Source organism: Gopherus evgoodei, chromosome 3 (assembly GCF_007399415.2).
Source record: "Gopherus evgoodei ecotype Sinaloan lineage chromosome 3, rGopEvg1_v1.p, whole genome shotgun sequence".
In the NCBI taxonomy this organism is placed as follows: domain Eukaryota; kingdom Metazoa; phylum Chordata; order Testudines; family Testudinidae; genus Gopherus; species Gopherus evgoodei.
This window is the reverse complement of record NC_044324.1, coordinates 10,296,898-10,308,974: the sequence shown is the minus strand read 5'-3', so window position 1 is coordinate 10,308,974 and position 12,077 is coordinate 10,296,898. Positions and strand designations below refer to the sequence as shown.

At 68.2% G+C, this 12,077-nt stretch overlaps 1 protein-coding gene across 3 annotated transcripts in view; it reads left to right on the top strand.

The window, feature by feature from the left end:
- The window catches only part of MAPRE3 (microtubule associated protein RP/EB family member 3), a 101,104-nt gene that overhangs the window by 81,189 nt on the left and 7,838 nt on the right, over positions 1-12,077 (top strand). For all 3 annotated transcript variants that reach the window (XM_030555041.1, XM_030555038.1, XM_030555040.1), the window contains exons 2-3: positions 7,402-7,528; positions 11,332-11,477. In XM_030555041.1, coding sequence (XP_030410901.1) covers positions 7,408-7,528; positions 11,332-11,477 — 267 coding nt within the window. In that variant the 5' untranslated portion in view covers positions 7,402-7,407. The remainder of the gene's footprint in view (positions 1-7,401; positions 7,529-11,331; positions 11,478-12,077) is intronic.

The following is a 12,077-nucleotide window of genomic DNA, read 5'->3' as shown; positions in this document are numbered from 1 at the left end:
TGCAGAGTGGGGCTTACTGGGGGGGCGCAGAGTAGGGTTCACCAGGGGGGCTATGCTGGGGGATGCAGAGTGGGGGTCTCCGGGGAGGCTGTGCTGGGGGGTGCAGAGTGGGGCTCACTGGGGGGGTGCTGTGCTGGGGGTGGAGGAGTGGGGGCTCACCGGAGAGGCTGTGCTGCAGGGCGCAGAGTGGGGCTCACTGGGGGCTCTACTGGGGGTGGAGAAGTGGGGGTCACTGGAGGGCTGTGCTCTGGGTGGAGGAGTGGGGACTCACGGGGGGCTGTGCTGTGGGGCGCAGAGTGGGGGTCACCAGGGGGCTGTGTTGGGGGGCACAGAGTGGGGGTCACCAGGGGGCTGTGTTGGGGGGCACAGAGTGGGGGTCACTGGGGGCTGTGCTGCGGGGTGCAGAGTGGGAGTCACGGGGGGGCTGTGCTGGGGGTTGAGGAGTGGGGGCTCACCGGGGGGGCGCTTTGCTGTGGGGCGCAGAGTGGAGGTCACTGGGGGGCTGTGCTGGGGGTTGAGGAGTGGGCGCTCACTGGGGGGGCTTTGCTGGGGGGCGCAGAGTGGAGGTCACTGGGGGGCTGTGCTGTGGGGTGCAGAGTGGGGCTCACCGGGGGGGCTGTGCTGCGAGGCGCAGAGTGGAGGTCACTGGGGGGCTGTGCTGCGGGGTGCAGAGTGGGGCTCACCGGGGGGGCTGTGCTGCGAGGCGCAGAGTGGAGGTCACTGGGGGGCTGTGCTGCGGGGTGCAGAGTGGGAGTCACGGGGGCTGTGCTGGGGGTTGAGAAGTGGGGGCTCACGGGGGGGCTGTGCTGTGGGGCGCAGAGTGGAGGTCACTGGGGGGCTGTGCTGGGGGTTGAGGAGTGGGGGCTCACGGGGGGGCTGTACTGTGGGGTGCAGAGTGGAGGTCACTGGGGGGCTGTGCTGGGGGTTGAGGAGTGGGGGCTCACCGGGGGGGCTGTGCTGTGGGGCGCAGAGTGGGGGTCACTGGGGGGCTGTGCTGGGGGTTGAGGAGTGGGGGCTCACGGGGGGGCTGTGCTGTGGGGTGCAGAGTGGAGGTCACTGGGGGGCTGTGCTGGGGGTTGAGGAGTGGGGGCTCACGGGGGGGGCTGTGCTGTGGGGCCCAGAGTGGGGATCACTGGGGCAGAGCATGTGCAAGTGGTTTGTTGCTATAGCCCGTTGGGTGCATGTGAAGCAGCTGAGAACTGCCCCCACCCTACAGCCAGCCATGTTCTGTTGGGAATGGATCCACTGACTTTCCTTTTGAAAAACCCAGTGGGGGGAGCTCTGAGAAGGTCTCGGACGGAGGAGAAGCTGTTCAGAAAGCTGAGCAGCCCTATGACCGCGTGGCTGTGTGTGGCCAGCTTGCTGGGAGGACGATGGTGTTGGAACAGGACTGTCTCCATGCTGGTTCTGTGGGTGAGCAGCCTGTGCCTCAGGGTCTGAGGACAGAGCGGGTTACTGGTGTGTCGGAGCAGAACAGTTTTATGGCTGAAGGCTTGAGGATGCCGGGGAGAGCAACCAAGCGCCCACTCTCAGACTCTTTGGATTTGTGGGGTATCTACCCCTCCGATACTTGGAGTATCTCGGTAAGACACAGTCCAGCCTTGGAACTGGGGACAGTTAAGGATCTGAAAAGCGGTGAACAGGCTCCTGTCTGCGTTGATGCAAATGAGCTGGCTGACAGAGGGAGACAAGACTTGCTAATAGCTGTTAGCACAGGGAGCCCCCCCCATCAGCCAGTGGATTCCCTTAAGCAAGAGAAATCAGGGTTTGATCATGTTCAGATGCAGACTTCAGCAGGGCCACCCGGGGGGGGGGGCAAGAGGGGCAATTTGCCCCAGGCCCCGGGCTCCACAGGGGCCCCCATGAGAGTTTTTCGGGGCCCCTGGAGCGGGGTCCTTCACTCGCTCGGGGGCCCCAGAAAACTCGGGGGCCCTGGAGCTTCCTCCGCTCCCGGTCTTCGCTGGCGGGAGAGTCCTTCCGCTCCAGGGCGGAAGGACCCCCCGCCATCGCATTACCACTGAAGCGGGACCTGCCGCCAAAGTGCAACCCGGTCTTCGGCGGTAATTCGGTGGTAGGGGGCCCTTCCATTCAGGGACCCACCGCCGAAGTGCCCCAAAGACCCGCGGCGGGGGCCCCCCGCCACCGAATTACCGCCGAAGAGCAGGCTGCACTTCGGCAGCGGGTCCCACTTCGGCAGTAATTCGCCAGCGGGGGGCCCCCGCCGCGGGTCTTCGGGGCACTTTGGCAGCGGGTCCCAGAACGGAAGGGCCCCCCACCGCCGAACAGGGCCGGCTCTAGACATTTCACCGCGTGGGGGGCCCCCTGCCGCTTGCCGGTCCCACGGCTCCGGTGGACCTCCCGCAGGCGTGCCTGCGGATGCTCCATGGGAGCCGTGGGACCAGCAGACCCTCCACAGGCACGCCTGCGGGAGGTCCACCGGAGCCACCTGCCGCCGATGGCCCAAGGCCCCAGGAATCCTCTGGGCGGCCCTGGAATTCAGCCAGTTCCAGTGTCTGCGAGGTAGGCAAGTGTCACTCCTCGTCTGGGCAGAGAAGTGCCACGATCTTGGGCTTGTTCACAGAAAACGCAGCAGCTCTGTGTGAACCTGCCATCAGCCAGCCAGCCAGCCAACCCGCTGCCATAGGGAAAGGTCACCTGCCACATCCTGCTCCTGGTGCTAACCGCAGCTTGGCAAAACGCAGCATTCAAAGGGCAAGACTTGGCAGAATTCACAACAGTCCCAGCTGGAATTCAGGTTCCATTCTCTTTGCTGCACGGGCCTGGGTGTGTTCGTCACCTGCAGGTTTCGGGCGTGGATTCTTGCTCGACACCACTCCTGCGGCCTGTCATGGCAGCGGCACCGTCCATGCAAACCGCAGCACTTCTCCCAGTTCAGCGATTCAGCTGTCAGGAGCTCATCTGGTGAGCTGAACATTTCCTGACCTGTTGGCTGGTCCGGTAACTCCTGACAGAAAGGAAAATCTTCCAGAATTTCCCCCAACCAAACATAACGCCCAGGAACTCATTGCTCTGCACAGTGGCTCCTCAAGTGGACAGAATTGCAAACCACTCACATGCACAGTCTCATCAGTCCTCCCACTAACAGTGTCCTTCGAAAGCGGTCTGGTCTTTCTCCTCTCTTCTTCGCTGCAGCTTTGCGTGCCAGCACTTCGCACATTTCTACAGCCGCGGGAATTCGTCTCCAGCAGCAGGGGAGTTTTCACTCTGCAAGCCGAAGCACTGGAAAGAAAGATGCTTTCAGAGCTTGCCAGGACTGGTGTTACGTTTGTCATTTGTGTTTTCTGTGGATTGTTTCCCTTGCTCTTTCGTTGGAAAAAATCTCTGGATTTGTCTGTATACTCCAGTGCCTTGCTGGGAGCTGTGGGTTCAGGTTCGCAGGTTTCACTGCTCAGTTTGATGGGATCTGTAAGCGTACAACTCGTCCATTGCTAAATTCCATAACACCAAACTCAGGGTCACTGTCCTCAAACTGTCTTTTCTTCACCTGTTCCCTCCTCGCTGACTGTGCATTGTCCTCTGCTTCACACAACGAGAATTAGGCCCTTTTAAAAAGTCTCTGTTTTAATGTAATTTGCTCACACGTGGCACAAATATATTCCACTTCCACTGCCAGATGTCTCAGCAAAAAATGGACATTGCTTCTGGTTTGCTGTCCCAGTCAGTGAGAGTCTTACGCTCACGCTTGTGCGGTGAACGCCGTGGGGCTGTTCGTGCAACAGGGATTGTGCAGCGTGGTGAGCGCCTTGGGGCTGTTTGTGCGACAGGGATCGTGCAGCGTGGTGAGCGCCGTGGGGCTGTTCATAAAACAGGGAACATTCAGCGTGGTGAGCGCCACAGGGCTATTTGTGCGACAGGGAGTGTGCAACGCAATGAGTGCCGCGGGGCTGTTCCTGCGACAGGGAACGTGCAGTGTGGTGAGTGCCTCGGGGCTGTTTGTGCAACAGGGAACGTGCAGTGTGGTGAGTGCCTCGGGGCTGTTTGTGCAACAGGGAACGTGCAGTGTGGTGAGTGCCGCGGGGCTGTTCGTGCGACAGGGAGTGTGCAGCGTGGTGAGCGCCGCGGGGCTGTTCCTGCGACAGGGAAGGTGCAGTGTGGTGAGCGCCGCGGGGCTGTTCCTGCGACAGGGAAGGTGCAGCGCGGTGAGCACCGCGGGGCTGTTCCTGCGACAGGGAAGGTGCAGCGTGGTGAGCGCCGCGGGGCTGTTCCTGCGACAGGGAAGGTGCAGCGTGGTGAGCGCCGCGGGGCTGTTTGTGCAACAGGGAACGTGCAGTGTGGTGAGTGCCGCGGGGCTGTTCGTGCGACAGGGAGTGTGCAGCGTGGTGAGCGCCGCGGGGCTGTTCCTGCGACAGGGAAGGTGCAGTGTGGTGAGCGCCGCGGGGCTGTTCCTGCGACAGGGAAGGTGCAGCGCGGTGAGCGCCGCGGGGCTGTTCCTGCGACAGGGAAGGTGCAGTGTGGTGAGCGCCGCGGGGCTGTTCCTGCGACAGGGAAGGTGCAGCGCGGTGAGCGCCGCGGGGCTGTTCCTGCGACAGGGAAGGTGCAGCGTGGTGAGCGCCGCGGGGCTGTTCATAAAACGGGGAACGTGCAGCGTGGTGAGTGCCGCGGGGCTGTTCGTGCGACAGGGAGTGTGCAGCGTGGTGAGCGCCGCGGGGCTGTTCCTGCGACAGGGAAGGTGCAGCGTGGTGAGTGCCGCGGGGCTGTTCGTGCAACAGGGAAGATGCAGCGCGGTGAGCGCCACGGAGCTGTTCGTGCGACAGGGAGCGTGCTGCGTAGTGAGCACCGCGGGGCTGTTTGTGCGACAGGGAGCGTGCAGCGTAGTGAGCGCCGCGGGGCTGTTCATGCGACAGGGAGCGTGCAGCGTAGTGAGAGCCGCACGGCTGTTCGTGCGACAGGGAGCGTGTAACACGGTGAGCGCCGCAGGACTGTTCATGCGACAGGGAAGATGCAGCGCGGTGAGCACCGCGGGGCTGTTTGTGCAACAGGGAAGATGCAGCGCGGTGAGCGCCGCGGGGCTGTTCGTGCAACAGGGAAGATGCAGCGTAGTGAGCACCGCGGGGCTGTTCTTGCGACAGGGAGCGTGCAGCGTAGTGAGCGCCGCGGGGCTGTTCATGCAACAGGGATCATGCAGCGTGGTGAGCGCCGTGGGGCTGTTCATAAAACAGGGAACATTCAGCGTGGTGAGCACCGCGGGGCTGTTCGTGCGACAGGGAAGGTGCAGCGCAGTGAGTGCCGCGGGGCTATTCGTGCGACAGGGAAGGTGCAGCGCAGTGAGTGCCGCGGGGCTGTTCGTGCGACAGGGAGTGTGCAGCGCAGTGAGTGCCGCGGGGCTGTTCGTGTGACAGGGAGTGTGCAGCGCGGTGAGTGCCGCGGGGCTGTTCGTGCGACAGGGAGTGTGCAGCGCGGTGAGTGCCACGGGGCTGTTTGTGTGACAGGGAAGGTGCAGCGCGGTGAGTGCCACGGGGCTGTTTGTGTGACAGGGAAGGTGCAGCGCGGTGAGCACGGCGGGGCTATTCGTGCGACAGGGAGTGTGCAGCGCGGTGAGCGCCGCGGGGCTGTTCGTGCGACAGGGAGTGTGCAGCGCGGTGAGTGCCACGGGGCTGTTTGTGCGACAGGGTAGGTGCAGCGCGGTGAGCGCCGCGGGGCTGTTCGTGCGACAGGGAAGGTGCAGCGCAGTGAGTGCCGCGGGGCTATTCGTGCGACAGGGAAGGTGCAGCGCGGTGAGCACGGCGGGGCTATTCGTGCGACAGGGAGTGTGCAGCGCGGTGAGCGCCGCGGGGCTGTTCGTGCGACAGGGAGTGTGCAGCGCGGTGAGTGCCGCGGGGCTGTTCGTGCGACAGGGAGTGTGCAGCGCGGTGAGTGCCACGGGGCTGTTTGTGCGACAGGGTAGGTGCAGCGCGGTGAGTGCCACGGGGCTGTTTGTGTGACAGGGAAGGTGCAGCGCGGTGAGCGCCGCGGGGCTGTTCGTGCGACAGGGAAGGTGCAGCGCAGTGAGTGCCGCGGGGCTATTCGTGCGACAGGGAAGGTGCAGCGCGGTGAGTGCCACGGGGCTGTTTGTGTGACAGGGAAGGTGCAGCGCGGTGAGTGCCACGGGGCTGTTCGTGCGCTGGGAATGTGTCATGCAAACACAACTGGTGGGTGTCATCGGTAGGCAGTGCAGGCCCCCTGGGGTCCGCAGGCCCCAGCTTGAGAACCGCTGCACTAGGAGGCGCTGTCCCCGCAGACCCAGCGCTGAGAGTAGGGTGCTCGGGGGGAGCTGTGCTGTGGGGCAGGAGCTCGTTGGGGGGCTGCGTTGTGGGGGGGAGGGCTCAGGCTCAGTGGGGGGGGCTGTGCTGTGGGCAGTAGGGCGGAGGCTCAGTGGGGGGCTGGGCTGGGGGTGGGGGCTCTGTGGGGGGCTGTGCTGTGAGGTGGAGGCTCAGGGGGCTGGGCTGCGGGTTGGGGGCTGAGTGGGGGGCTGTGCTGTGGGGTGGAGGCTCAGTAGGGGGCTGGGCTGCGGGTTGGGGGCTGAGTGGGGGCTGTGCTGTGGGGTGGAGTGCACTAGGACACACTGCCATACTGGGCTTAGACCTGGCCGTACACGCCCCTCCAGGGCCACCCAGAGCATTCAGGGGGCCCCGCCGCCGAATTGCCGCCAAAGACCCGGAGCGGAAGAAGCTCCGGGGACCTAGGCCCCGCAAGAGTTTTCTGGGGCCCCCGGAGTGAGTGAAGGACCCTGCTCCAGGGGCCCCGAAAAACTCTTGTAGGGGCCTCTTTGGGGCCCGGGGCACTGCGTGTGTCCCTGGCATGCCTTGCCCCCAGCAGGGCACTGCATGTGCCCCCAGCCCCTGGCGCGCCTTGTCCCCAGCAGGGCACTGCATGTGTCCCGGGCCCTGGCGCGCCTTGTCCCCAGCAGGGCACTGCATGTGTCCCGGGCCCCCCGCGTGCCTTGTCCCCAGCAGGGCACTGCGTGTACCCCAGCCCGTGGCGCGCCTTGCCCCCGGCAGGGCACTGCGTGTACCCCAGCCCCTGGCGCGCCTTGCCCCCGGCAGGGCACTGCGTGTACCCCAGCCCCTGGCGCGCCTTGTCCCCGGCAGGGCACTGCGTGTACCCCAGCCCCTGGCGCGCCTTGTCCCCGGCAGGGCACTGCGTGTACCCCAGCCCCTGGCATGCCTTGCCCCGACAGGGCCCTGCATGTGCCCATGGCCCTGCACATCCCAGCAGCCATTGCCCCTGCCCTCGGCTGAGCTGGGGACGCTGGGGGGCCCAGTGTTTCCTGGGGACACGTCACACCTGAGCCCAGATGGGTGGCAGGCGACCCAGGCCAACGCTGCCCACTGGGAGCTGCGCTGGGCCGGGGGAAGCGGGTGGGTCGCTGAGCCGGCTGTGACCCGTCTCTCTGTGCACCAGCTGGGCATGGCCGTCAATGTGTATTCCACATCCGTGACCAGCGAGAATCTGAGTCGTCATGACATGCTGGCCTGGGTCAACGACTCCCTGCACCTCAACTACACCAAGATCGAACAGCTCTGCTCAGGTAGGGCCGCCTGAGCGGACCCCTCCAGGGGCAAGGACAGGAGGGGTCCAGCCAGCCCAGCCGGGGAGAGCTGCCCTCTGGCCAGCCCAGCCAGGGAGAGCTGCCCTCTGGCCAGCCCAGCCCCTGCCCTGTCCCAGCCGGGGAGAGGTGCCATCTGGCCAGCCCAGCCCCTGCCCTGTCCCAGCCGGGGAGAGCTGCCCTCTGGGTGGCTGAGTTCCCAACCCCTGCCCTGTCCCTGCCAGGGGCTGCAGGGCAAGGGGGGGCCCAGGATCCAGGGGCTGGGGGGGTGTCGGCAGAGCTGTGCCGTTCCTGGCAGACATGGAAGCCAGGTGCCCATGCCCATGCCACCTGCATAGGGTTGCCAGGTGTCCGGTTTTGACCTGAACGCCCAGTGGAAAAGGGACCCTGGCGGCTCCTGTTGGCGCAGCCGTCTGGGCTGTTAAAAGTCCGGTCAGCAGCACAGCGGGGCCCAGGGCTCAGGCAGGCTCCCCACCTGCCCTGGCTCCACGCAGCTCCCGGGAGCAGCCTCCAGGTCCCTGCAGCCCCTAGGCACATGGGCGGCCAGGGAAGCTCCACGCGGTGCCCCCGACCCGAGTGCCGGCTCTGCCGCTCCCGTTGGCTGGGAACCACGACCGATGGGAGCTGCAGGGGCAGCACCTGCGGGCGGGAGGGCGGCGCACAGCACCTCCCGGTCACCCATGCAGCTAGGGGTGCAGGGACCTGGCAGCCACTTCCTGGTAAGTGTCACTGGGACTCTGACCCCCTCCTGCCCCCGAGCCCTCATCCCTGGCCCCACCCCACCCCCAGCCCTGAGCCCCCTCCTGCACCCAAACCCCTCACCCCCGGCCCCACCCCCAGCCCTGAGCCCCCTCCTGCACCCAAACCCCTCAGCCCCGGCCCCACCCCCAGCCCTGAGCCCTCATCCCCGCCCCACCCCCAGCCCTGAGCCCCCTCCTGCACCCAAACCCCTCGTCCCCGGCCCCACCCCCAGCCCTGAGCCCCCTCCTGCTCCCAAACCCCTCACCCCTGAGCCCCCTCCTGCACCCAAACCCCTCGTCCCCGGCCCCACCCCCAGCCCTGAGCCCCCTCCTGCACCCAAAACCCCTCGTCCCCGGCCCCACCCCCAGCCCTGAGCCCCCTCCTGCTCCCAAACCCCTCACCCCCGTCCCCACCCCCAGCCCTGACCCCTCATCCCTGGCCACACCCCCCAGCCCTGAGCCCCCTCCTGCACCCAAACCCCTCACCCTCGGCCCCACCCCCAGCCCTGAGCCCCCTCCTGCACCCAAACCCCTCACCCCCGGCCCCACCCCCAGCCCTGAGCCCTCACCCCCGGCCCCACCCCCAGCCCTGAGCCCCCTCCTGCACCCAAACCCCTCACCCCCGGCCCCACCCCCAGCCCTGAGCCCCCTCCTGCACCCAAACCCCTCACCCCCGGCCCCACCCCCAGCCCTGAGCCCCCTCCTGCACCCAAACCCCTCGTCCCAGGCCCCACCCCCAGCCCTGAGCCCCCTCCTGCACCCAAACCCCTCACCCCCGGCCCCACTCCCAGCCCTGAGCCCCCTCCTGCACCCAAACCCCTTACCCCCGGCCCCACCCCCAGCCCTGACCCCTCATCCCTGGCCACACCCCCAGCCCTGAGCCCCCTCCTGCACCCAAACCCCTCACCCCCGGCCCCACCCCCAGCCCTGAGCCCCCTCCTGCACCCAAACCCCTCACCCCCGGCCCCACCCCCAGCCCTGAGCCCTCACCCCCGGCCCCACCCCCAGCCCTGAGCCCCCTCCTGCACCCAAACCCCTCGTCCCCGGCCCCACCCCCAGCCCTGAGCCCCCTCCTGCTCCCAAACCCCTCACCCCCGGCCCCACCCCCAGCCCTGAGCCCCCTCCTGCACCCAAACCCCTCGTCCCCCGGCCCCACCCCCAGCCCTGAGCCCTCACCCCCGGCCCCACCCCCAGCCCTGAGCCCCCTCCTGCACCCAAACCCCTCGTCCCCGGCCCCACCCCAGCCCTGAGCCCCCTCCTGCTCCCAAACCCCTCACCCCCGGCCCCACCCCCAGCCCTGAGCCCCCTCCTGCACCCAAACCCCTCGTCCCCGGCCCCACCCCCAGCCCTGAGCCCCCTCCTGCTCCCAAACTCCTCACCCCCGGCCCCACCCCCAGCCCTGAGCCCTCAGCCCCGGCCCCACCCCCAGCCCTGAGCCCCCTCCTGCACCCAAACCCCTCACCCCCGGCCCCACCCCCAGCCCTGAGCCCCCTCCTGCACCCAAACCCCTCACCCCCGGCCCCACCCCCAGCCCTGAGCCCTCATCCCCGCCCCACCCCCAGCCCTGAGCCCCCTCCTGCACCCAAACTCCTCACCCCCGGCCCCGCCCTGAGCCCTCAGCCCCGGCCCCACCCCCAGCCCTGAGCCCCCTCCTGCACCCAAACCCCTCACCCCCGGCCCCACCCCCAGCCCTGAGCCCCCTCCTGCACCCAAACCCCTCGTCCCCGGCCCCACCCCCAGCCCTGAGCCCCCTCCTGCTCCCAAACCCCTCACCCCCGTCCCCACCCCCAGCCCTGACCCCTCATCCCTGGCCACACCCCCAGCCCTGAGCCCCCTCCTGCACCCAAACCCCTCACCCTCGGCCCCACCCCCAGCCCTGAGCCCCCTCCTGCACCCAAACCTCTCACCCCCGGCCCCACCCCCAGCCCTGAGCCCCCCTCCTGCACCCAAACCCCTCATCCCCGGCCCCACCCCCAGCCCTGACCCCTCATCCCCGGCCCCACCCCCAGCCCTGAGCCCCCTCCTGCACCCAAACCCCTCGTCCCCGGCCCCACCCCCAGCCCTGAGCCCCCTCCTGCACCCAAACCCCTCACCCCCGGCCCCACCCCCAGCCCTGAGCCCCCTCCTGCACCCAAACCCCTCACCCCCGGCCCCACCCCCAGCCCTGACCCCTCATCCCCGGCCACACCCCCAGCCCTGAGCCCCCTCCTGCACCCAAACCCCTCATCCCCGGCCCCACCCCCAGCCCTGAGCCCCCTCCTGCACCCAAACCCCTCGTCCCCGGCCCCACCCCCAGCCCTGAGCCCCCTCCTGCACCCAAACCCCTCACCCCCGGCCCCACCCCCAGCCCTGAGCCCTCACCCCCGGCCCCACCCCCAGCCCTGAGCCCCCTCCTGCACCCAAACCCCTCACCCCCGGCCCCACCCCCAGCCCTGAGCCCTCATCCCCGGCCCCACCCCCAGCCCTGAGCCCCCTCCTGCACCCAAACCCCTCACCCCCGGCCCCACCCCCAGCCCTGAGCCCTCACCCCCGGCCCCACCCTCAGCCCTGAGCCCCCTCCTGCACCCAAACCCCTCACCCCCGGCCCCACCCCCAGCCCTGAGCCCTCACCCCTGGCCCCACCCCCAGCCCTGAGCCCCCTCCTGCACCCAAACCCCTCACCCCCGGCCCCACCCCCAGCCCTGAGCCCCCCGGCCACACCCCCAGCCCTGAGCCCCCTCCTGCACCCAAACCCCTCACCCCCGGCCCCACCCGCAGCCCTGAGCCCCCTCCCGGCACCCAACCCCTCACCCCCTGAGCCCCACCCCAGCCCTGAGCCCTCATCCCCGGCCCCACCCCCAGCCCTGAGCCCCCTCCTGCACCCAAACCCCTCACCCCCGGCCCCACCCCAACCCCCTGCCCCAGCCCAGTGAAAGTGAGTGAGGGTGGCAGAGAGCGAGCAATGGAGGGAGGGGGAAGGAGTGAGAGTGGGCGGGGCCCCAGAGAAGGGGCGGGGCAGGGTTTTGGTGTTGCGCAATTAGAAAGTTGGCAGCCCTGTGCCCGCAGGTGCTGCCTACTGCCAGTTCATGGACATGCTGTTCCCGGGCTGCGTGCACCTGCGGAAGGTGAAGTTCCAGGCCAAGCTGGAGCACGAATTCATCCACAACTTCAAGGTGCTGCAGGCCGCCTTCAAGAAGATGGGGGTGGACAAGGTGGGTCGCTGCCCCCCAGCCATCCCCTGCCAGCCTCCCCTAGTGCCCACTAGCACCCCGGGTGTGCCTGCCAGCCAGCCTCCCCATGGCTGCCAGCCTCCCCTAGTGCCCACCAGCACCCCGGGTGTGCCTGCCTGCCAGCCTCCCCATGGCTGCCAGCCTCCCCTAGTGCCCACCAGCACCCCTGGATGTGCCTGCCAGCCACCCTGTGCCAGCCTCCCCAAGCCTGCCAGCCACCTCTTGTGCCCACCAGCACCCCCAGGTGTGCCTGCCAGCCACCCTCTACTAGCCTCCCCGTGCCTGCCAGCCAGCCCCGCCAGCCTCCCCGTGCCTGACAGCCACCCTGTGCCAGCCTCCCCGTGCCTGACAGCCACCCTGTGCCAGCCACCCTCTACTAGCCTCCCCGTGCCTGCCAGCCAGCCCCGCCAGCCTCCCCATGCCTGACAGCCACCCTGTGCCAGCCTCCCCGTGCCTGCCAGCCAACCCTCCCAGCCTCCCCATGCCTGCCAGCCAGCCCCGCCAGCTTCCCCGTGCCTGACAGCCACCCTGTGCCAGCCTCCCCGTGCCTGCCAGCCACCCTCTACCAGCCTCCCCGTGCCT